This window comes from Onychomys torridus, chromosome 11, assembly GCF_903995425.1.
Source record: "Onychomys torridus chromosome 11, mOncTor1.1, whole genome shotgun sequence".
Classification (NCBI taxonomy): domain Eukaryota; kingdom Metazoa; phylum Chordata; class Mammalia; order Rodentia; family Cricetidae; genus Onychomys; species Onychomys torridus.
In genome coordinates this window covers 29,371,590-29,397,952 of record NC_050453.1, presented here as the reverse complement: position 1 = coordinate 29,397,952, position 26,363 = coordinate 29,371,590, and the positions used below count along the sequence as shown (strand labels likewise).

Sequence of the window (26,363 nt, the reverse complement as noted above, 5' to 3'; positions counted from 1 at the left end):
CATGTATATTTTTTAATTTATGTTGTTTACAATGCATTTCAAATTGAGGTTCCTTTTCTTCTTTTGAAATACTTAGCCCTCTGTGGTCTGAGGAGCACCACACAGCCTATAACAGATAGGACTGTGGTACAAACACAGAAATCCTGACCCAGCCATCTCTACTTGGAGGGGTGGAGCAGAGTGGGAGTGTGGCAACCCTCAACAGAGACTTGTGCACTGGGAAAAGGATGTGGTGTCCCAGGTGTGCAAGGATAATTTTATGTGGCCCTTTAGCCTGCTGATATTCACCCAGCAAGGAGATTCTAAATGCAGAAGCAATTCTCACTTGCCTACGTACATGAATCATTTCAAATTCCAAGTTGAGCATCCCATAACACTAACGAGATTAATCACCTCCAACTCAGCTGCTGCACGCTTTACTGCTCTGCAGAGGAATGGAGCTGCTGGAGCAAAGAGAACAGAAAAAGAATCCAGGTTATTGATTTCTTGCTGTTTGGAGCCTCTGGACCATATGTTTTGTTTGCTTTAGGCTGGGAGATATGGAAAAGGTGTGAAGATGGGCTTTCATACTTTAATAAAACATGCATGTAGACAGACACAGAGACCTGAACACATCCATCATTTAGCACACAAGGAACTGTTACAGCAACTGAGGACAAGGCCTTCACCAGGAACTAGAAGCGGCCGTCACTCAAAGCTCTGACAGAATGAGCCGTGGTCTTATTTTTGTTTTGTTTTGTTTTGTTGTTTCAAGACAGAGTTTCTTTGTGTAGCCCTGGATGTCCTGGAATTAGCTCTGTAGACCAGGCTGGCCTCAGACTCACAAAGATCCTTCTGTCTTTGCCTCCCGGGAGCTGAGATTAAAGGTGTGTGCTCCTACCGCCCAGATTCATGGCCACATTTTTTTTAAAGATTTATTTATTTATTTATTTATTTATTTATTTATTTATTTATTATGTATACAATGTTCTGTCAATGTTCTGTCTGCATGTGTGCCTGCAGGTCAGAAGAGGGCACCAGACCTCATTATGGATGGTTGTGAGCCACCATGTGGTTGCTAGGGATTGAACTCAGAACCTTTGGAAGAGCAGCTAGTGCTCTTAACCTCTGAGCCATCTCTCCAGCCCCCGGCCACTTTTTAAAACTTACCAAAATACCATGTGGCAGAGATGCTAATGTTTTAAGACCTTAATGATGTCTAATGGTGTCACAGAGACACTTGGGGACCTTGGGGACCTGGGCTACAGCACTGTCATGGGAACATGACGATGAAGCGCCTTTCAAAGAACAGTCACATGAGTATAGCTTGCCTTAGTCATTCACATCAATTAGTGGCCCAGAGCTCTAGCCAGGCAACCCAAATGGAGTACAATGGCCTCCCAGGATACCATGTATCTGAAGTATTATTGTTTCCAGAGATCTGAGGTGTTATTTTTCTTAAAGGAACCCCGATTAACAGCATGTTATGGGGTTTTTCACTATAGAGAGAGCCAAGGACCCAGTAATGCCAGGCTTGACACCTTCAGCCTTAGAGCAGATGGAGTTCAGCTGATGGAGTAACGGTGGGACCACTGGACCTCACTGTGGTGGAGCTTGAGGACCCCTGGGTCAGTGCAGTCTGGTAATGTTGTGCAGAGAACTCACCACTCGGGTCTGGAAAGCTCGCTTCCATACTGATGAGTACAGTCAACACTGGGTAAGGAAATGAAAGATGAATGAAGCCATGGTTTTGCTCCTTGACTACAGCAATGACCTTGACTGGGGTAGAAGCTGAAGTTCATGAACTAAGGACCTGAATAATCCCCATTCTCTTTCTCTGTTTGAAATAAGTAGCTTCCTACCTGGCTCTTCAGTCACTTCCGAGGATTTTTGAAGTGCAGATTCTAAATTTCAGCCCAAAGATTCTATACCCACAGGTATGGGACATACCCAGGAACCTATACCCCTATAAATGGTTCCAGAGGATCCTGAATAAGCTCACTCACTCCCATGTGTTATTATGATCACAAAGCTGGTTGTGCCTCAGATGAGGGGGACTGTCTAACCAATGTGTCCCCTGGCTTCCACACTGCCTTGCTGCTGTGTCACAGGCTAGTGTCAGAGTTCTCCCTCTCCATCAACTCCATATAGTCCTTTTGGTCAACACACACTTCACACCCGTTCAACTCAGCAAATGTTTATTGGGCACCTATGGTAGTCAAGGCACAGTCAAGGCTATGGGCACAATGACGGAAAGGCTGGGTCCCACCCTCAAGAGGTTTATAGTCGACGAGGGAGACAGATACACTCACAGAAACACAAGGCAGAGTGAGGTGAGCTCTGTGCCTGAGGTAAGGATGGTGGGAAAGCAGGGGATGGAGAAAGATGAACATCAACCAAGGCGATGAACACCCAAGTGGTTTTCAAGCTGTCCTGGCCAAGTAGGTACAATTCACACAGCCAGGACTGGAGAGATACTTCAGGCACAGGCAGAGGCACGGAGAGGGGCAAGTGCAGCAGCTCAGAGGAGGAAAAGCATCTGCTTGACTGGTGCTAAAGGGTTAACAGACAGAGCTGGAGATGCAGAGGAAGGCCCAGTGGCAGAGGCTGGCCTTAGTCTATGGCATCACCTGAAGTCTCATTCAGAAGTCTCATTCTGTAGGAAATGGGGAGCCACTGATTATGAGCTAGTGAGGGAGTCAACCTCATTTCCTCAATTCCAAACACACTCCTACAAACCACCCGGGATGGACTTCAACATTTGCTTACTGTCATTAATTTTATAGACTCCCATCTCAAGGTCTCAAAGCGGAAGCCAGCTCAGATCTGACGGCCACACAGCCGTCACACTTGCCACAAAGCCAGGAAGCAGCAGCCTCACTCAGTCAATGTCTGAGCTTTCCTCACACCCTGCAGCAGCTCCAGAGAAAAGGAAGCAGGGGGCAGGGCACAGGGACAAAACTGACTTCACAACCTAAGCACGATGTGGGTAAGCTCAGGAAAGCAGGAGAGCCACAGGAAATGGTGGAGACACAAGTAAAAGTACAATCTGTATCAGCCAAACTAAGCCACTTTCTAGAAGGCCTCTGGCATCACCATGCAGCCCTCTGGGTGAAGCAGTCCAACTCACTGGCATGAGCAGATGCGGTTGCTATGGACCAACACATAGACAGTTCTCTGCTGATAGAGACTCCTAAGAGCCTGCCTAACTATCCAATGAAGAGGGGGAATGGCGCCCACCACCCCCTGGGCCACCCCAGCCTGGGAAAGGATGGGAAGCCACCGCTGTCCAGGTGGATACAGCAATGCTGGTGAGGGAAGATTCACCGAGGGCCTCCACACCGGTGGATGTGGTTGCTTGGGTGGGTAGCACGGAGGAGGAAGGGGAGGTGACGGCAGGGTTCCCAAGGAGGAATGTTCCTGGCGAACCGGCATGCACCTCTGTGCTTGCTGCCGCAGGGCCCCCACCTCCATTGCTGATGGTCCACAGGCATGGATAGGGACTGCAGAGACAGAGAGACAGCAACTGGTGATGGTACTTCAGCAAAAAGATGCCACTAACAAGCACATGTACATTTCCAGAACCCCTTGACAGTAAGAGGCAGGGCCAAGAGGGGCAGTGATAGGAAGTGGGCTTCTGACAAGGACTGTGTCTCTAGTCTCTATTTCTGCAGAAAATCCAAGAGACCCAGTGAGATGGAGTTAAAAAAGGGGTGGGGGGGCTGGATTCTGGTGCTGCCCCTGCTAGTAACAACTAGATCTCAAACAGCATTTCATCTGTCTGGGACTCCCTTGCAGCTACCTAAGATAATAAAAGCAATGAAAGGAAGGTTCTTAGTGTATGAGCTGTGTGGTATGGCCTCCACCTGGCCAAGGCAGGCAATGTGATAGATATGACTAGGAGGACCTTGGGTGACTCCTCTACCACTTTTTAGCTCTGTGACCTTGGTCAAATTCCTTCACATCTCTGAATCTCTGAATCCCACTTTTTTTGTTTGTTTGTTTTTTTGTTTTTTGTTTTTCCAGACAGGATTTCTCTGTGTAGCTTTGGAGCCTGTCCTGAAACTCACTCTGGCCTCAAACTCACAGAGATTTGCCTGCCTCTGCCTCTGGAGTGCTGGGATTAAAGGGGTGCGCCACCACCATCCAGCTGAATCCCATTTTCTATCCTCAAAAAAAAAAAAAAATGAAGAAACAATTCTGCATAGCTCAGAAATTGTTGTAGAGACTAAATTAAAAGGCAAATATTTGATGCTAAGCATGCAGTATTCTGTAAGTAGTGTTTTCTAGCATCCTTACATCTCAGGGCCTCACTTCTGCTCCCTGGTACAAAGCCTGGAGAAATGGACCAAACTACTCACCACCTCAACCTGTAAAATGCTATAGCCATAAAATGAAGAGCATATTGCTGAATAAGGACTTTCTCACCGCCCTTTCCCCAACTGCAAAAGAGTCACCCAGTTGCCACCTTCATTTCCTACTGGCTTAATGTCAGAAGAATAACTTAAACTGATACATCCTGGAAGCAATGCACATGAGTCCTCAGAGATACAGGAAGCCTCCAAGTCCAACTATGAGTGAGTTCCTGGAGATGATCTTACCTGGGCCCTGGATTGATTGGCCCATTGGTGTGGGGTACAGACAGGATGCTGGCGTGGGGTGTAGAGGATAAGGATGTCCAGCTGTCAGGTCCCGAGAAAACTTGCAGATTATTGCTTGAGCTTTCTATCAAGTTCACTTTGGGGAAATAACAACAGATCACTTGACAGAACATGTAAACATGGTGACCAGTGACATCATCTCACAGCAAAATATAACTGCAGGCTATGTTATAGGTACAAATACTGTGTTGGTAATGTCTGAGGGAAACAGAATAGGAAGACATTTGTGTTTATTGAGTGTCCATTACAGACCAGGTGCTGCTCAATTTATAACCTGCTCAATTTATAAATGCCTCACCATCATCAACTTTATAGACAAGGCTGGGGGAAGGAGACCACTTTGCCCTGTGTGATGCAGTCTGCCTGACTTACTTCATCATGTTTACCATCCTTCAAGAATGGACCACAAGAGCATCCTTCAAACAATGTCTGAGCGATGCCAAACCCAGAGATTTCTGAGGTTTGGCCTTCCTTCTCCTTAGAGGTCCCAGAGATCTGAACTTCTCAAGAGAAGTGATTCTCCACAGGAACAAAGCAATGCTAAGCTTCACCTGAACAAGACTACAGACTTGTTGGGTCCATAGATGCAGAGGATGGGATGGAAGCTACCAGGGATGGGGAGGTGCAAGAGGCATGCAGGTACAAGGGACGAGTCAGTGCAGAGATGGAGCACACAGCACATGGACTAGAATTAATACTGTATGGTGGGCTGCAGTGTAGCTCAATTGCTTACCTAATGTGAATCAAGTCCAGGACTTGATGCCCAGTACTGCATAAACCAGACACCAAGGGTATACCCTTGTAATCTCAGCACTTAATGGTGGAGGCAGGAGGATCAGAATGCTTGGCTACATACTTCAAGGCCATACTAGGCTATGTGAAACACTGTCTCAAAATTAATAATAATAATAATAATAATAATAATAATAATAATAATATACTATGTCCTAAATTTTACTAAGAGAATTTCTTTCTTATTATTTCTTTTTCTTTTTCTTTTTTTAAGACAGGGTTTCTCTGTGTAACAGCTGTCCTGGAACTCACTCTGTAGACCAGGCTGGCCTTGAACTCAGAGATCTGACTGCCTCTGCCTCCAGAGTACTAGGATTAAAGGCATGCACCATCACTGCCTAGGGAGATTCTGTTTCATATTTTAAATGAATGTTGTTTTCCCTAAACATAGTAACGATTTCACTGTATATGTGTGTGCATGTATGTATGTGTGCATCAATATATTACTGTATACTTTAAATGTATATATTTTTATAAGAAAAGAAAGAATACTGTCTACTTTTTTGAACCTTCGTTTGAATGAATAGTGTATATGAAAGGGGAACAACGAAGAAGGAATGAGAGAGGGGGTGGGGAAGAAGGGAGAAGATTCCTATTACCAACCTTGGTGCTAGGGCTCAAATGCATCTCCCAAAGTTCACGCATTAGGAACTTAATCCCCAGTGTAACATTGGTGGTAATCAGGACCTGTGAGAATTCTCATGACTGGAGTAACACCATTACTGTGGAAGTGAATTCTTCATAAAAATGATGAATGCAGCCCCCTTCCCGCTCTCCTCTATGCCATAACACAGTAAGACAGGTCATTGCCTTGGTCTTGGACTAGCCAGCTTCCCTGTGAGGGAACAAATTCCTTTTCTTTACCCTACCTCAGACAATCTGTCCTGGCAGCACAAAACGAAATCAAGCCTGGGGCATGCTGCTGCTTTTCTTGGCTGGCACTTACAACTTCTTTAGTCCCAGTTCTTACATCTACCAATGGTACCCCTCCTTCTCATTCTGTCCAGATCTGTCCCCCAGGTAGCCCAGGCTCTTTTACCCTTCTGCGTCTGCACACAGCACTTGCTCCTCCAAAGCACCCAGCATCTCTGCCTGTGATGCCTATCATCCACACTTTCATTCCTGTCCACTGCCACTTGTGCCCCCTCTGGGCATCCTTTTCTGCCCACCAGGCAGGCCTATTTGCTTTTTCTTCATTCCCACAGTTTATGTTGGTCTGTGTGTTTTATAGATTGCCTCTCAAACTTTAATGTGCTTACAAGCACCTGGGGATCTTGTTAAAATGCAGAGTGGAGCCAGAGACACTAGAGAGCTAACGAGTTCCCAGGTGATGCTGCAGCTGTGAGACCCACATTAGGCCACTCATTCCCCTGTATTATGATTAATTCTTGATGTATTTTTATAGCTCCTCCAGGGAAAAGGCTGGGTCTGAATCACCTTCCTAAGAGAGGGCTTGGAAGAGAGATCTGTGTGCTGAGCACTGGAAAGAACTGAGAAGCAAAGTGACGCCCTGCTAGTTCCCAGTGCCCATAAGCCACATGTTCTTCCTGGCAGCAGTATTGAGGCTCCAGGGACAATCACCTGAAGAGCACAGGGACAGATCTCTGATGACCAGGAAGCCTTCTGCAAATGAAAAGCCCAGGTGTCGCTGAAGAAGGAAAGCGGCATCTCATGTCATGAACTTCACTCATCTGTTGCATTTGGTGTTGGTCACTCATGTTTGGACAGGGAGCTCCATAGTGGGAAAGTATCTGACCATTTTGTTCCTGTGCCTGAAGCAGAACCTGGCATATAATTGGTTCTCAGTAACTGTTTAGTACGTGAATAACCAAAATTAAAAATTAACCTTTGCAGCCAGGCAGTGGTGGCGCACAGCTTTAATCCCAGCACTCAGGAGGCAGAGCCAGGCAGATCTCTGTGAGTTCAAGGCCAGCCTGGGCTACCAAGTGAGTTCCAGTAAAGGCACAAAGCTACACAGAGAAACCCTGTCTCAAAAAAAAAAAAAAAAAATTAACCTTTGCTTTTATCCCCTTTCTTTCTTTCTTTCTTTCTTTCTTTCTTTCTTTCTTTCTTTCTTTCTTTTTTAACAAATCTAATATGCAGATAAGGTCTGAGCATGCACAAGGCCAAGATAGACAACAGTCAACAAGGAAAACTGACAATACCAATTTTAAATTAGACTGGAAAAGTATAGAAGTCGAGTCTGCATGACTCCAACTCAATCAGAGACTTGAACAGACTGGACTATAGCTCTCCAGGGGCTTCCTGACAATTCTCCTGCACTGGACCAGACTCCCTAGACCAAGCCATGGACACAATGATAACAACGATCCCTGAAGGACAATGAGATGAGTATCTCAGACCCCACAACTTGACTTAGCAACAGACATCATCCCAAAACTACCAGTATATCAGGACCCTGAGTCAAGACCTTTCATACCCATTAGAGACCATGGACAAGCTGGGGCTATAGCCCAATGGTACAGCTATTCCACACACACACAAAAGGTGAGGAGACAAAATGCTATCAAATATTAGTATACAAAATAATACATATACATACATTATACATGTGTGTGTGTGTATACTATAGATGAAAGGGATTCCATCTTCAGGCACTTCTTTTTAGCAGCTGTGTACCCCCCACAGTATATGCCCAAGGGTTTAATTAGCAGAACTACACACCTGAGGGAGAATGGTTTCTATGCACGTACGCGGAAGGGTAGGGAGCCTGCCGATGTCCTCGGAGGCCAGAGTAGTGCTCACAGCCATGGTGGGTGTGGGGAGCAGGCAGAGGCAAAGGCGTAGCATACTGGTAATTGGTGTTTCCTGCTGTACACATGCCATCTGGATTAGAAAAGATCCAGCCTCCCACTAGAATAGACAAGAAGAAAGGGCAGAGATTTCCACACCAAAATCAGATGGCAAAAGTCACTCTGGCTTAATTAAAGTAAGTGTTAGTCTGGGAAACACTAGATGTATGTGTAACTCCCTGACTGCAGGTTCAAGGGTTGTTTAATATGGTCACACAGGAAGAGTAAAGGTCCCTCTCTCTTCTACCCAGTGGGAAAATGATGTCTTCCAGCAGGAGCCTACAAACAGGACTCTTAAGAGCACAGAAAATGAGAAGGAGCTATTTCTGCACAACAAACCTTTCACTGAATTTTTGGAAGCCCACAAAACATTTCATGGAGATGGTTGGTGAAGAGTCTGACCAGAATGCCTTACTTTAAGTGGGTTTCTAGGCAAAACTGAGACTTAGCGATGTGAGCCCTGAAACAAGAAGCCATCTCAGCTAAAATGACAAATGGACACTAGACAGGGCCACAGCTGCTCCTTAAGTACAGTGGATGAGGATCATCACCTAGACCACAGCAATGTGAAAATGGAGCTGGGTTGGACTGGAGAGGTAGCTCGGAGCTTAAGAGCACAGGTTGCTCTTCCAGAGGTCCTGAGTTCAATTCCCAGCAACTACGTGGTAGTTCACAACCATCTATAATAGGATCTGATGCCCTCTTCTGACATGCAGGTATACATGCAGAACACACATATACATAAAATATAAATAAAATAAAATTTTAAAAAAAGAAAAAGAAAATGGAGATGGGTGTGACAGCCCACTCTTCCTGCATAAAATGTTTACATACAAGTAAACAAAGTATGCAGTATCATCCCCAATCCCTTTGACTTCTTTATTACCTCCACCTAAGAGAGATCAAAATAGCTCACCCCAAAATGTACGTCTTTAGCATGTTCTGAAATGGCTCTTCAGGAACCTTCCACACAGGGACAGCCCTAAGAAGCTATCCTTGTGGAGACATCCACATGTGTAAAAATGTCAGCAGCAGTGAACAGGCTTTCCCCGGGGATCCCCCTTCCTGGCCTTATCTGGACCTGCCCAAAAGTCTTTCACAGAACATCACAGATTGGTCAGAAGGCTATCACCTGTGCAGCCTGACCTCCAGGATAGAACTGCTTGTTCCCCAGCTGTGGGATAATGCTTTTGTACACTGGTTTAATAAAATGCCGATTGGCCAGTAGCCAGGCAGGAAGTATAGGCGGGATAAGCAGACAAGAAGAATTCTGGGAAGAGGAAGGCTGAGTGTGGAGACAATGGCCCGCCATCCAGGGAGCAGCATGTAATGACACACAGGTAAAGCCACGGAACACGTGGTGACATAGATGAACAGAAATGGGCTGAGTTTAAGTGCAAGAGCTAGTCAGTGGTAGCCCTGAGCTAATGGCTGAGCAGTTTTAATTAATATAAGCCTCTGTGTGTTTACTTGGGTCTGAGTGGCTGCGGACTGGGTGGGACACAGGAAAACTTCTGGCTGTACTCACCCTTCCACAGCAAGTACCATCATCTCCCCACCCCCGACCTGCAGAAGCCTTGAGGCTCTTTCTGTAACCCAACATACTATTTAAACTGCAACCATGTAGCCCTTTCCTTGAGTCTCAGATATTCTGTATGGCTTTCATATTCTGGCATGTTCATAATTTATATACTTACATTTATCAGTCCATTTCTTAGATTAAAATTATAGACACTTTAGAGAAAATTTAAAAACTTCTCTACATTGATTAATAGAGTCAGGATTCAGGTGTTTATACTAAGCAAAAAAAAACAAAAATCAGGGTGAATTCTTGACAAAAACAAGGCAGAGCCCCTCCCAACCCCCCACCCTAAGGCCACTTAGTTTGCCCCAGGATGTCTACACCTCAGGATATTTACTGAAAACATTACAGCTCATGGATATTGAGAAGGTATGGGTCCACACTGACCCTATCCTAAACAAGAAAGCATTTCACTAAATTCCCTTTAAAAAGCTTTCTAGCCAGGCGGTGGTGGCACACGCCTTTAATCCTAGGACTTGGAGGCAGAGCCTGGTCTACAGAGCGAGATCCAGGACAGGCACCAAAACCACACAGAGAAACCCTGCCTCAAAAATGGGGGGGGGGGCGCTTTCCTAATGGCGTCTCTGCAAGACTCTACCAACACATCTGCATAGAAGATGACTTGCAGTTTGAGGACAGGAGGGGGTGAGGACTCCCAAAGCTTTCACATGGCGGCAAGAATCATTCTCAGCAATCCACTAGCATCTGAACTAAAGAGCATGTCAGCAGAACAAGGCCCACTGAATCAACTAAGCAGGGCTCACGTGGCTCACAGAGACCGAAGCAGCTGGGGGCCTGCGAGGGTCTGCGCCAGCTCCTCTACAGACACATTACAGCTGTTAGCTTGGGGTTCTGCGAGACCCTGACAGTGGGAGCAAGTGTGTCTCTGACTCTTTTGCCTGCTCTTGGGACTCTTTTCCTCCTATTGGGTTGCCTCATCCAGCCTCCACATGAGGGCTTTTGCCTTGTCTTATTGTGTCTCGTTTTGTTGTGCTTGGCTGTTGCCTCCTGGAGGCCTGCTCCTTCTGAAAGGATATGGGAGGGGTGTGGATCTGGGATAGAGGGGAGGTGGGGAGGAGCTGAGAGGAGTGGAGGGAGGGGAAAATATGCTCAGATGTATTGTCTGATAGGTCATAAGGTCAACTTCACCCCCACGTCACTGCCGTAGGGTTACCACTGCAGCTTCAGAAGACTGGCTCTGCCATGAGGCCTCTGCTGTGCTGGAGCATGGAGAAAGTGGGACCACCAGGAATGTCCTCCAACGCAACCTGAGAATCCCCAGGTGTGATCAACTCCAGCTCTCCCCACCCTCCAGGAAACTCCTAACACGCAAGGCCACAGCCTGCTGAGGCCCTGCAATGAAGACCCACTCCAACATCAGCAAAAATTAAGGAAATGAAAAAATCCAGGACAAAGAAGCAAGAGAGGAGAGTCTGGCAGGGAGAAGAGGAGCCTGGATGCCTGTTACGGAGATCTTATATGAGAGCTAGAGCGTATGAAAGGGATTACTTCCATTCAAGGCTCCTACCTGAGGTTTGCTTGGGTCTCCTCAGCCTAGGAACCTGGCTTCTCTCTAGGCACTCTGGAAAAGGCATATGCCTGCCTCAGGTTGGAGAAATAATCTATGGGCTCTTGACTTGGACTAGGCCTTATACACAGTCTTGACAGTCAAATGAGCTTGAAGGGAAATGGCGCCCTGCGCGACCCACATGCCTCCCACACACTGTCCACTCTACTCACAGGGTGAGTAGGTCACATGCTGGCTCTCAGAGACAGCCTCTGGAATGTCCTTTAGGTGGTTTCTGAAAGAGCAATGAAAAGCACAGAGTCTGTTACAGTTGTCTAGCATAAAGCACATAAAACTCTCTGCAGAGAGCGATAAACGTCCTGGAATAAGAACAGTCAAAGTTGCTACCCTCCCTCCCCAGGTCCACTTTCCCGGAGGCACTGAGTCCTTCGTAACCATGACGATTTTACTTTTCCTTTCCTGTCTTTCTTACAGCTGTCACTTTTTACCTTGATCCGATTCATTTTGTGATTCTCTTACATGCCTGACAATGTGCAGGCAGTAACAACAGCAGCTAAGATCTGCATAGGGTTTGGGGGCAATTCCATGTGTGATAGACTAGATCATGCCCCAGAAAGTCTCTAACTCTTCTCCCTCACCGTTGAGAAATAGAAGCTTCCCACGGTTTTTTTCATTTTTCTTGGACTAAAGATAACTTTTTTAAAAAAAAAAATTGAAAGCCAGATAGTGGTATATGCCTGTAACCCCACTATTCCAGAGGCAGAGGCAGCAAGATGGAGGTTTCCAGGGCATAAGGAGATCCTATCTGAAGGAAAAGGGGGAATTATTAGAACCATATTCCTATGTTGGAGATCACAGCTGAGACGGGAGAATGCTTGTCTAGCATGCGCAAAGTTCTGGCTTCACTGCCCAGAACCACATACATGAAGCATGGCATGATGGTACATGCTTGTCACCCCAACACTTGCAAAATGGAGGCAGGAAGATCAGAATTTTAAGATCATCTTCAGATACACTGCAAGTTCAAGGCCAGCTTGGTCTGCCTGAAATCATGTCTCAAAAATTAAAATAAAACACCATATCTAGTCTTCAAAGGTTGGGTAAGAGCCGAGAGAATTATTTAAAATCTAAATCACATCTTTATGTGGTTATGTTACATCCACTAATCCACAGGAAAACAAGGCTGATAAAATACTGACAGTTGCAGGCTCTGACCATTGCTATAGGAACAAACCATTGTGATTTGGTTTGAATTTTGTTGAGTTTGTTCAGCCCTGACCTGACTGAGCGTTGCAGCATATTTCTAGCGAAGGCAATTCACACACAAGCTCTGCTCAAGAAGCCCCACGTTTGCAGATTTCAGTTCACAAGATCCCACTGAAATCCTTCTACTCACCTTTCCTTGGCATCCAAGAAGGCCTTGGCGAACGGGTTGTACTTGATTTTGAGAGCTGTTATCTTGCATTTGAAAAGACAAGAAGGGTTAGTGAAGCAGACAGAGCCCTTGTCTCGCCCTGCACACTTCCGTAAAGCCTGAGTTCCCTCTTTCCTGTTCTCCCCGCTTCCCATGTCTCACTGTTCACCACTGCACTGACAGTGGCACTGTGGGACAGAAACAGCAAATGGTGTGCCAGGTGAGCAAAGTGGGCCCAGCGCTAGGGATCCGGAAAGCCTGGCAGGGCTGGCCCACCAGGCCTCCTTTTCACTCATTTTTCATTTGTATCCAAGAGTCACCGAGCCCCTACCACAAACAGTTTCCTTCCCTGTCCCACAGTGGGGAGTGTAGCGCAGGTGCGATCCGCACATCAACTATGGTATACGGTTCAGCATCAAGTCCCTTGTTCTCATGGAACCACTTACCCACAGGCCACGTTAATGCGAAAACACCATCCATTCCCATCCACTGTCCCTCTACATCATAAAATCCACTCAATAAGTGAGCGGGACAGATTCCGTGACATGTATATGTTAACATGTAGCTTTTATAATGAAAGAGAAATATTAGACAGTTATAAAGAAAAGTGAAGATGTGAAACTTCACAGCGCCGATCCTGCGTTCTCTCTCTTCAGCTCCATCTGTCATCATGATAGAGAGACACAGACATTCACAAAGACAGCCAGAGATAGAGGCAGAGCTTGAGACAGAGCTGGAGGCAGAGAGAGAATGTCTGTCTGTCTTTATCAACCACCAACTGGTACATAAGTGCCTTGAGAATCCATTTTATTCACTGCAGTGTTTCCAGCACCTCTGATAACAGTCAGCATGTACCGATATCCAGCAAATACTTTTGAAGAAAGCAAACAAAATAGTGATGTCTGCAAGAGCCTATGACTCTATGTGGAGGAAGGAAAGTAAAATAAAAGTACAGCTCTCTCTAGCAAGGGGGAAGGGGGTGCAGATCAGGACAGGTGCCTTGTATTTCTCTTGGCTTGAGCCTGGAGAGGTTGGGTGGGAAGCAAAGCAAGCACTGGGTGTGAAGGAGATTTTTGGACTCTCTCAGCCAGCCCCACACCTGCTCAACTCCCAGGGAAACCTTGTGAGCAGTAGCAGGGTCCGGGCTTAGATTTTACATAGCTTGATCTCCAGGGGATATGTTCAAATTTAAGGAATGGCTAAGTCAGGCTGGGGAGTTTGCTAGAAAGGTAACCATTGCCAGGCAGTTGGTTCAGAGAGAACTGTCTAGCACCTGTGGCATCTTCCAAGTCAGTAACTGAATGGCAAGGGCCAGTGGCTAAGAGCGAGCAGCATACAAATAGGCAAGGATCTTTGCCTGGGCAGAAGAGTCAGGACACTTCTCTAAGACATAAAAGACACATGGTCTCCCTTCAAGCCAGACTCGTCTCAGAGAGAAGTGGAGAAAAGAAGGCTAGCTGGGAGACTTCAGGTGTCATCTTCAAAGACAGCACCAGTGGGAGGCTTGTAGATGATTCTGCTCCCCCTGGACAACTGCCAGGCTTCTGCCGAGAGCCTGGGTTACTTTACAGAACAGCAGCTACACTCTCTCTGCACACTTGCCCTTAAGCCAGGTCTACAACATCATTCCACCTATAGAAGCCAAGATGCCAGTTTCCAACCTGATGTTACCAGGGTCCTTCATAGGAGACAGAACATTGCAGATTCGAGAAACCATCCCTGGAGATGCCAAACCTGGTGCCTGACTCTGTTAAAGCCTCCACATAAAGAAATGCACGTTAAAGCAGAAGTTACCATTTCTGTTAATGAGAAGATTGCCAAGGGTGAAAGGGGTTGCTTCTATGTGGGGGCTACCAGTGAGACGCCCTTTTCAAGGGACAGACTTGGCACATTTATCAAAATCCTCCACATACATTCCTTGTGCAGAACAATCCTGCCTCTAGGTGTTCACTACTAAGCAATCTATGATGGACTACCCAGCACATTCACTGCAGCATAATTTATAATAAAAAAATAAAACAACTTAAGTTCTGCTGGGGGCAGGAGGCTGCTCACATGAAATGTCATAGACCTGTATAATCAAATACCAGAATGATTATAGGAAAAAGAGATATGCCTGAATGTAATTTCATAGAAAGAGATCCACTATATATTAAGTTGTTTAAGGAAGGAAGGAAAGAAATGTGGAGCTAACATGTACAAGATGAACCAATTTATGTGAAGAAATCATCCCTACGAAGAAATCCCCATATATATTGTAGCAAATGTGGGGGAATACACTTTAAAGCCAGTCATTATAACTCTCATAGACAGTGCGCCTCCAAAAGCAGAAGAAAATGCATTTTTCCTCTTCATGTTTACCTTGCATACTCTGCTACCATCCATTATATTTTTTAAATAAACCTATATTATCTTTCATGTTTAAGTTTAATCAAAAAGAACCCAATGCTTCCCAGTTGTTTTTGATGAATAGCAGAGCTACCAGCCCCTGGTGAACAAGATGGACTGAAAGCCGTTCACGGAGAGGCCAGGCTTGGAATTCTAAAGACTCAATGTTCAAGTTACTAAGTAGGGGGGAAAAAAACACCTGACTGTGCTCAGAGAGAAAAAACTGACAAGCAGAACAGATGGTATCATAAAAACCATAGGAGAATACACATGTCAACCCCGCAAGCCTGCTTCCAGAGCAGAAAGGAGAAGTTGCCCACCACCCTACCAGCCCACACTCCTCTCAGACACATCAGCTTGCTACCAGCCAAGCATGCTGAGGGGCCCAAAACAAAGACTCAGATTTCTAATACAATTCAGCAGTTTTCTAACTCGAGATAACTGTCTTGTCAGCACCAGGAGGCTGCTGTGGTGGGTTGTCGTTGTTCTGAGTGTGTCCCGACGGCCCGTGTGTGAAGGCTTGGTGCTCCCTGGGAGCTGGTGGAATATTTAGGAGGTAGGACACAGTCAAAGGTCTTCAGATCACTGAGACCTGAAGGGAATTTGGGAAGGGCTTTTTCCCCCTCTACAAAAGCAAAGGGGTCACTTGGACTGTACTGAGGCCAGGAATGGTAAGACAAAGTAAAACTTTCTCTGTATTGTCCCCTGTACCTGTAATAGTGTCAGAAAGCTGACTAACACATGGACCTTTAGCAAACAGACAGGCACGAGAATCTCTACACATGCCTCACTGTTCAGCTTTATCATTGTTGGGACAGTATGAATAACTCAAAACTTAAATTCTGTTTAGTCTTGCTCATTGGCAATAAAAAGACTCCCCACCAATTCTGCTTTGCACCTCCATGGAACAGTCACACACACACACACACACACACACACACACACACACACACACGGGGCACAGATGTGTGCACAGGCACACACTCCCTTACCTCCTCATTCTGATAGGCAGTCACAGCAATGAACTGGGTTTCAGGGAAGGAGCAGTTCATGACCATTCGGTGGGCGCCTCCAACGCGCACTATGTGGACCTGGGGCTCATATTTATGCAGAGAATTCAGCATTATCTGTTGAATGGGAGGGGGGAAAAGTTTCAAAGAGCAAAGCTAAGCCTGGCATATCACAGTGGATCAGCTAACCAGCACCTTGGGTTTCTCCCAAGCTCAGCAACCCCCCTCAACTAGGAACACACACACATGAAGTCCTGTGTGAAAATGAGTAAGGAAATGTTTTCAGACACTCCCAGCAAACATCACACTGACCCTCAGACTGGGCCAGAGGTGGACAGCCAAAGTTAAGTTTTCTCTATTCTATCCAAGTTCAGGCTTCCATTTTCTTGCCTCCTCTGTGTTCAGCACGACAATATGCATTTCAATCTGTTTAAATATATATCTGTTCATATATGAAGAGTCCCCCAGTAACACAAAAAGTTAACAATGCCTACAGGGTAAGAGAATCTAATGTCAGAGGGCTATATAAACTTTACTCTTATGATTTGAATAAAAGGCTATTGAAAGCCTTGTGCTGTGAGATATAGTAGGGCAGGAACAGGCAACCTTCAGATCTGCATTTTAATAAAGAATATTCTGGCTAACACAAAGCCTGGGATTGCATTACTTCTATCTCCTAAACTATGGATTCCTATGTTCCCTGCCACTTAGCAGAGAGAGAAAGGAGCAGGCACAGGCTCAGCACCAACAAAGCAAAACCTGAGGGCCGGGTAGAGGAGCAGGCCTTTTCTCCCAAGCTTCCAAATAGTCTGCATTTTATAAAGTAACTAACAGCCTTACCCAGGGAGCTGGATTTGCAACCTACCACAGAAATGGAGGAAAAGAGGCTCCACATCGTGTTTACCCTAATTGGAGATTTTAAATAGAACCTTCCTTATTTAAGGTTTGTTTGAATTATTGTATTCTAAAAAAAAACAAAAACCAAAGCTGATTCAATATTCTATTGATAATTATCATAATGCCCAAGCAGAAGAAGTAATTATTTCATTTAGGAGCAGCTTTTTATTAAGGTTTTTGTCTATTGCCAACATGCCACTTACACCAAAAAAAAAACGGGGGAGGGAGAGGAAAACAAAACCCTGGTACCCACAAACATCTCCCTCCCTGGGCTAAGTAAAAAGCGCCCCACGTAAGACAAAACGGGAAAGAGCCTGATGATTAAGTAAGCTGGTACACTCTCTCGTTCTCTTACCATCAGGAAGTCCATTAAAAACTGAAGCACCAATTAAGAGCTGTTTATTCCTGTTTACATTTGGACTCCAGGAAATAACCGGCTTCTGTGGGCAAAGAGGCTGGTGAGGACCCCTCTAATTGCCTAAATGCACCCTTGATATTTCTTGATTGGTGTGTGGGGAGGCCGCGCGTACCTGCCCACCTCCATTGAGCTTGTTGGTCAGCTTTACTTTGCTGAAGGAGATGGGAGCTTTCATCCAGTGAGCCCCAAAGTTGGGGGAGTCCGGGTGAATGTAGACACAGCTGTGGCTAGAGACCTCTGGCTTGCCCGCGGGCACCCATTCCCCATTGACGTACTTCCAGCGGTGACTGTCCGTCGGGACAAAGTCCAGCAGGAGGGAGTACATGGCATTGGGGTCCAGTCCTGTAACACTAATCTTCAGGACAGGGAACATCCGTCTGAAAGAAGCCAGAAACAGCCACAAAAGGGATATTAGAGGATCCCTTCCCCCTCCTTGCCCCAGAGGCCTCTCACCCCTGAGGAGACCCTCCATGGAATGATCTGGAAAGGAAGCTACATAGACAGCCGCTAAGATCACAGCCCTAATTCCACCAGAGCCTCTTTTTATCGATGCATTTGACATTGGGGTTTGACTATAAAACACTGTCCTGTGTGTTAAAATCTGCAGACCTTCGGTCTAGTCATTTCATACAGAAGGGCATACAGACAAGTGTGTCCTCAGATGCCACATTCTCCGACAGCTTTCTCCCTAACATCCTCATGCTCTAGACCTGCCGTCCCCAAACTCAGATGGAACCCTGATTGTGAATAAAGGTGTACACAGCTGCATAGTGAAGCCAGCAGGAAAGGGGATTTTGACGGAACAGTTAGGGTTCCTTTCCTGCAGGACTTCTCAGAGCCTTCCCATACCCACGCACACCATGAACACAGGGAGGAGTGTGAGACTGTGCACACCCTAAACCCCACCTGTCTTTGATCATTTTGTGGGGATCTCTGTTCAAGGCAAATACTTCTTGATATGTAGATATGAATTCACTGGTCCTTCTTCAACCCTCTAGAACAATGCCAATATTCACATCTATCTAAACATCTGACTTCTGATCCTATAGCTTTTTTTGCCAGAGCTGAGGACTGAACCCAGGGCCTTGCGCTTGCTAGGCAAGCGCTCTACCACTGAGCTAAATCCCCAACCCGCTAAAGCTTTTTCATTACCCACAAAGAGAAACCACATAGCCACCATCACTCCCAGTTCTTTCTAGACTTCCTATTTCCAGAAAGAAAAGCCAAAGGAAGTGGTTCCAGGCAGAGTTGATACTGCCTGCGCTTCCAATGTCCAAAGTGACCCAAGGTAAGATTCCAGAACAGCAGCAGGACTGGCCAGCTGGAGGCACAGTGCACAGGACTGGTCATGAGTCTGGGGGCACAGTGCCAACACTTAGCACATTCACCAGGTATTGGAATAAACACTTCATAGGAATCAAGTCACTGAATCCCTATGACATTGTAAAGCTGCCCTGCTGTGATGTGAGTTTCAATAAATGGGACGAAGTATGTGCATCAGAAATAAAATGTCTAGGGGAGAAAATGCCTCAAATAATGTGTTCCCAGCCCATATTCTTGGCTGAAAATCACATGTCCCATATCACTCCCCTCCTCAAGATGACTTCTCTTTCAGGTCACCAGGGAGGCTGGTGAGTATCATCTTCCCTGCTCTGCTTTCTTTTGCTTTTCTTCTGAATGGAAGCAACAGAATGGGTTTTCTCCATTATTTTCTCTTGACCCCAGATTGAACTATTCCTTTTCTCTGTGCAATTTGTTTTCAATTATTTTAATAGTATTGGCCCAGTATAGACAAGAGGAGTTACTGAACACAAAAATGTCATTTGCAAAGGAACATAGACGTGGGCATCAGAGAGATGACATAGAGATCCATAAAGTCGTTTTAACAGCTGGGAAGACAGCTTGTTCACAGGAGGTATGGTTACAAGTGGTCTCTGTCTTCTGGTCCCAAGTTTTCCCTAAAGTGATACATTTGGGGTTTGTTTCTTCTTCTTCTTCTTCTTCTTCTTCTTCTTCTTCTTCTTCTTCTTCTTCTCCTCCTCCTCCTCCTCCTCCTCCTCCTCCTCCTCCTCCTCCTTCATTTTACATTTTACATTATGAAAAAAACCCACAAGAGTGGAGTATGGTCACTCAATAACAGTGGCAGAGGCAAAGTGAAGGGAATAGTTAAACTTGAGGCAGAGGAGGGTGGGGGTCTCTATGACTTCAATACCAGCCTGGTCTACATAGTAAGTTCCAGGCCAGCCAAGACAACATAGGATGACCCTGTCTTAAAATAATAAAATTTAAAAAAAAAAAAAGCACAAGCGTGACAAATAAATTGCTGTTTCATGAGCTAAAGTTTAAAAGTACCATGAGGCTATGTAGCATCTGTAGCACGTTATTTTAAATAAGAGCAAAATCTGCAAAGCATCTCTGTTCCCCGACCCTGAGCACAGAATGCTGCACCTGCTCCAGACGACAGTATACACCAAACCTGGGAGTTTTGGTGCAGTCCTCACTTACCACTAACAAGATAATTTAATGCAAGGTCAACTTCCGATGCTAATAGTTACCCTGTTCATCCAGGGGTTAGCATATGTTACACCTCATTTAAGTCTTCCTCACCACAAGGAGGTGTCACTACACCCCTGGTTTAGTACGGAGGCCCTAAGGTTCCAATAAGCCTAGAGACTAAAAGAAAATGCCATATCTGCTGGGGCCAAGAGAAGGAAACACCCCATAGGGTGTGCCAGTAGGTTTGAGCTCCCCGCTCTTAGTCTCTCCACTCTGTCGTGTGAGGTCTCAGTCACAAAGAAGAGACCTGTAATGGCATTTCTTCCTTCTTTCCAAATTCAGATATACTTGATATTGTAAAGAAACGTGACTGCACAAGCAGCTACTCAGCATCGCTAGGCATCCTAAAAGCATCCAAGTAAGATGCCACTTGACACCCTCAAGGACTGCTACAGCAGAAAAGCAAGACCACAGAAAACGTGGGTGAGCAGGGGAGACTGGAGCCCCTCTCACAGTTCTGTGAAGGATGTACAGTGGTGCAGTCACTGTGGAAAATGGTCTGTTGGCATTGCTATTTAATCTTGCGATTCCACTCCTGGGAGTGTATGCAGGAAGGATGAAAACACGTGATTACACATATGTCAAGCAGCATTACTACAAAAACAGACAGATCCACTGAATGATGAACAGATGCAGAATATGTTATATCCATGTGATGGGGTGTTATTTGGTTACCAAAGGTCTGCAGTACTGCTGCATGCTACAATACATGTGAACCTTGAAAACACGGGGTTAAGTAAAATATCTTTACAAGGAATCTCATATTGTATGGTTCCGCTGTATGCAGTGACCAGAATATGTAAATCTATAGAGGCAAAGAGAAAACTAGGGGGTCACTGATGCCTAAGGGACACAGGACTCTTTGGTCAGGAGAACACAACAAAATGTCCTAAAATTCAATCGTGGAGAAGGAGTCACAATTCTGGGAATACACTAAACCCACTGAACTGTGTGCCTTAAATGTATGGGTGATATGTTATATGAATCACATAATAATGCTGCCAGTTAAAGAAAAATGATAGAATGATCAATTGTTTTATACCCTTTAGTGATCCATTTGCCAACAACTTTAAAATTATTCTTGGTTTTGAGATCACCACCTGAGTGAACTAAACAATGCCATGTGATTTTAATTTCTATTATCACAATGAGGAGTGAATAAATCTGTCAGCTTGCCCACGGTCTTAGAACCAGACTTGACCTCTCTCTTAGCCAAGTTCCTCTCCTTCCACCTCATCTCCCCCTTCCCCTTCTTTGTCTTGACCCACAGTGATCTCAATATATCATCTGTGACCTGTGGTCATCACTCATGGCAAGAGTTTGCTATCAGGGATGAAATCTACTTCTATGCAAAGTGATTTGGTTTTTGTTTTGTTTTTCGAGACAGGGTTTCTCTGTCTAGTTTTGGTGCCTGTCCTGGATCTCACACTGTAGACCAAGCTGGCCTCGAACTCAGAGAGTTCCGCCTGGCTCTGCCTCCTGAGTGCTGGGATTAAAGGCATTCACCATTGCCACCCAGCTCAAAGTGATTTTTTTTTTCTTCCATTTTCCCCCAAAGCATGACTAAGCACAGAGAGGTTGAGAGTCTTAAGGAGTTTAGAAACATATGACTCAGCCTGTAACTCACAGATTATCAGCACTTAATTCATCCTTGAAAGAAAGTCCCCTCAAAGAGAAAGCGAGAGTGATGGACAGGAAAGAAGAAAAAATGAGACAATGTGAACAATTGGTCCCCAGGCACCATGCTTGGTGGCTCATGGGTATTGAGTCTACCCACGCTTTTGCTGGGAAGCTAGCTGTCCAGTTTTCATCTCACCAACAGCAATATTGGGAGATAGCCCTGCTAGAAGAGGCTGGCAGGAGAGAGGGCTACAGAAGAAAAGGGGAAGCAAGGAGACCGACTTTGCAAGGAGAGAGAAAACCGAGGCGATCCAAGGCACCACTCAGGAGGTCTTGCTCAAAAGACCTTCTTCACTCTCCTCACCAAACACTAACAGTCATCAGGGGCTCACTAGAGCTGTCAGGGTTGAGGGGTGAGGTGTGTGTGTGTGTGTGTGTGTGTGTGTGTGTGTGTGTGTGTGTGTGTCCGTGTGCATATGTGTTGTATAATTACGAAACACATGGCATGTGAATGTCAATACATGAAGGTAAGCAGGTATAAGCTTGATTGCAGTTGTCAATCACGTCTAAGTCAAAGGCAAAAGAGCTGTAGCATCCGGTTAGAAGCAGATTACGCCGATGCCTATAATCTTCTTCACTTGTGGTTATAAAAATGTAGAGAAAATAATCCATGGGCTACCCAGACATGGAGATGAACCTGCCTGGGGTATGACCTTCCCTTTTCTCACTTGCATGCTGCCCTCACTGGAAACTGCTAGCAGGATCTGAGCGTCATGAGCACCCCCACTTATCAACAGATTCCAACCCTGCATTCCCAGCTCTTACTTATGATCTTCTGTAAGCACCAGTTATGTCAGAACATGCTTCCAAATTCTTAAAATCTGTGCAAGGCAAATTTAACTAACACAAAATTATTAAACTGCATAAAATATACAGGAAATGCAGCACTTGCCTCTCAGATGAAGGTGTTTATAGGTAAAGAAAACAACTGCATTGGGTCTGAGCTCACAGGCTCCTGTGTCGGCTACTCAGGAGATGGAGGCATGAGAGATAAAAACTCAAGGCCACCCTGGGGTTCCAAGTAAGTTAAGGGCCAGCATGGGCAACTTGGTGAGATCCTTCAAAAGAGGGCTGGGGATCCAGCTCAATATTATATCACTTGCCTAGGCAGTCTCCAGTACTGGGAAGAAATAAGGAAGAAAGGAAAGACAGAAGGAAGGAAGGGCGGAAGAAAGGAAGGAAGGGGAAAGATAAGAAAGGAAGAATGAAGAGAGGAAATACAGAATTTTTAAAAAAAAGAGGAGGAAAAGGAGGATGGGGAGATTTGATCTAGTTGCCTGTATAATTGGAATTGAATTTTTTCTGCAACCTAACATATAAGCTTAAAGGATGGAGGTGAAAGTGAGCACAGCCAACAGTTACTACTACATCTGAAAGCTTACAAAAAACAAGAGGCTCAAAGTGTGGTTGTTGTTGCTGTTTAATCAGTAAAGGGGAGAAAAGCAGAAAGAAGGGAAAAGACGGCCGTGGGAGCTCGCCCACTCAGCGCTTAGCTCACCCATCTAACCGAAGCGTCTGGAAAACTCAGCCAGTGGTTCACAGGACCAGGGCTAAAGCAGCTGTCCTGTGGAGAAGGGGCCCCTACCCCACCTGCTGAGGAAGCAGTTTGGAACCACGAACTGGAGAAGACACAGGGCTGGGCAGAGAGGAATGTGTAAAAAGGAGACATGGAAGAAGAGATGGTGGGTGAAGGGAAGGAAGAAGGTGTAAGGAAACGATGAAACCGGAACCTTGGTCTGTGGGAAGAACAATAAAGTCTACCAAAATCTGAATCTGAAAACCCAAGGGGAGTGTGTGTGAGCAGGTCCTGAGCAAGCTCGATCGATATTCACACAGCAGTTCCTTACAGGCTCATCTTCTCTCCTATCTACAGGGTAGAAATGCTGTCCAAACTCTGGGGAAATCGTGGCCCTAAAGGCTCAGCAGACTTAAGGAAATTTAAGAAAATAGGTTTCAATCATAACTAAGAGCAACTCTGGCCACAAGTGCACTGTTTCCACAAAGAATAATTTTCACATAATTACTAGCAATGACTTTAAATATAAATCATTTTAAACTTTAAATACTGAAAGGAATTTTACTAGGGTTTTTTTTTGGGGGGGCGGGTTAAAAAGGTAAAAAACACTCTTTTCAAATGGCAAAGGCACATTCTGCTATAATTTACTATCAAATTGAATTTAATAATGTCTCAGAGACTTCTATTGCCTTTACTAAAATACTTGAACCATATTTTAATGTATTGGTTGTACTCATTTGAATTGTAACAGAGGCCCACTCTAACAGTCAAATAATGGAATCTAGGTACCAGCGTGATTACACAAGAATAAAGCACAAGCCGAATGTTCCACCCACAACCAGACATGACTAAATTTTTACAATTGTATCATCGCTCGTCTTTGAAGAAACGGGGGTCTGTTTAGAAGGGGAATGTCTTTACCACACAGGTGATGGCTTTGCTGCTGCTGTAACTGCAGTTTATAAAATGACTTATTTACAGTATAACTTCGCCTCACAAAGCAGGTCACCGTCACGCCACGGCCCTCGGGTTCAGACTTCTTCCGGCTGTACAAGGAATAGCTCATTTTACGCGCCGTGTCTTATTTGAAATGAGAAAGCTAAGACGCCGGGAACTAAAGCACTTTGCTGGAGGACAAAAGCCAGCCTTGAAGTTCAGCTGGCTTTTAACTTTTCTCTCTAAAACCAAATTTCTCTCAAGGTGTCAGAATAAGAGTCCTGGCTCAACCAACATCACTGCAAACGTCCTTCAGTGTCTCGTACTTTTGTGCCCATGGGTACCAACTGATCTGTGAGCACCGTATCGGGAGTCAGCGTGGCTGAGCAGCGAGTCTCTCTCAAAACATTTGCATCTCCTCCGCTAAGTGCAAGCTTTCAATATGGCCTCAAAAGCCCCTTAACAGAATCAACTTCACAGAATCTGAGAAATACCAGCAGAGAGCCGTACCTGTAATTCCCACTCTTTGCAGGGGAGATAAAAGGAGAAAACTTCTCTTCCCTGAGACAGGGTATTAAGGCTTCATTCACTGTGACCATGCCAGCTTTCACATAGTCACAAACACACAGTCATAACTGAACAAATGCTTCCTCAAGGAAGCATTTTACACATTCCTCTCTGCCCAGGCCTGTGTCTCTCTAATTCCTGGCTCCAAACTGCTTCCTCAGCAGGTGGGTCAGGGGCCCTTCTCCACAGGACAGCTGCTTTAGCCCTGGTTCTGTGAGCCACTGACTGACTTTTCCAGACGCTTCGGTTAGATCGGTGAGCTAAATCTGCCCTTTCAATCCCAATCTTCATCTAATCAAAATTGTCTGACACCTTTGCTGGGCTTAAGAGGAAACTGCCCAGTCTCCAAATAAAATCAACTTTCACATTGTCTGAACAGGGCTGTGCTCACGTCTGCTCCAGGGCACACAGTCAAGAATGAATACCACTTTCTGACAGTTGAGTCCACTTCCCCAGTGCATGGGGCATGGCCCCCGGCAAAGCAATTCTCCATTTAATGTGTGTCTAAGACAGGTGTCTCCATCTTCCACTGCTCTAAGGATATCAGGGAAATTAATTAAGTTGGCTGAGTGACAGCCAGCTGAGACCGTCTTTCTTTGAGGTGTTCGGTCAGAGCCTAGTGCCTCTGAAGGAAGAGTGGTTGGTAGCCCCGCCATTCCTAAAGGGGTCTTGCCTTCCTTGCCAACCCAAGGCCAGCACAACCAGGATGCAGACAAACTCACCTGCCATTCTTGGTCACAATCATTTCGTTAGTAACTTCCTTGAATCTCTGCCAGAGTGGGGCATCCTCCAGGATGATCTGAAGTTGCTTCTCTGTAGGATCTCCCTTCTCCCTCCCTGCCTGAAGCTCACTTTCCACCACATTGAGCAGGCGAGACACAGTGCCTTCCCCAGCCTTCTGTGTGCCCAGCTCACTCATGGCCATAGGCCTTTGCAAACTTTGCTGAGAGCCGTCCCCAGCCCCTTCCTCCCCTCACTTGCTGGCTTTTCGACCCCAGCTGGTCAGTGACGGGGAGTAGAAGATGTCTTGGTCCTTGCTTAAGCTTCTAGTATGACACCCCTGAAAGTCTCCAAATTATGCCGCCAACCTGTTAAGCTTCAGTTGGGGAGCAGGGTAGAGTGGGAGAGAGGTGGAGAAGAAAAGGCCCTCTCTTAATTACTCACTGGGTCAGGTGGGAGTCAGCCTGGCTTTCCCATTGGCTGCCGTGCCTACAGTAGACGTTTAAGAAGAGTACTCCATCCAAATTATCAGGCTTTTATCTTGTTGTACCTGAAGAGGTCTAATCGGTGTATTGAGGACCATTTTCCCGTTAATTAAAATTATTCCAGGCCCAGACTGCAACAATCAGGCAAATCATGTCTGTGTATAAATTGTGGCATATGGCACCTATAGAAAAGGGGGTGCTGTGGGGAATCAACAAACTTGCTGCCCCAGTGAACTGTCCTGAAAGAGCAATCTTTAGAACTCCCTCGGCCCTGCGCTAGCGACTTGGACAGATGTGGAAGCCCTGGAGAGAAGAGCGCTCTGTGCTGAAGGTCAGGGGCTCTGTGCCAACATACAAAACCTGAGAATAAAGGAAGCTTCTCTGTGTGCCATGCTCAAGGAACTGAAGTCAGGAGGAAAGA

The 26,363-nt window shown here is 45.6% G+C and overlaps 1 protein-coding gene across 1 annotated transcript; it reads right to left on the bottom strand.

The window, feature by feature from the left end:
* Positions 1 to 3,184: 3,184 nt before the first annotated feature.
* Tbx19 (T-box transcription factor 19) lies at positions 3,185 to 25,853 on the bottom strand. The gene is made up of 8 exons (XM_036203097.1): positions 25,460 to 25,853; positions 17,595 to 17,859; positions 16,150 to 16,284; positions 12,752 to 12,813; positions 11,568 to 11,629; positions 8,118 to 8,306; positions 4,581 to 4,716; positions 3,185 to 3,482 (listed from the first exon to the last, which is right to left on the bottom strand). Exons 1-8 carry the CDS (start codon positions 25,660 to 25,662, stop codon positions 3,185 to 3,187), a joined length of 1,350 nt encoding a protein of 449 aa, XP_036058990.1. The 5' UTR covers positions 25,663 to 25,853.
* Between the last annotated feature and the right edge of the window lie 510 nt (positions 25,854 to 26,363).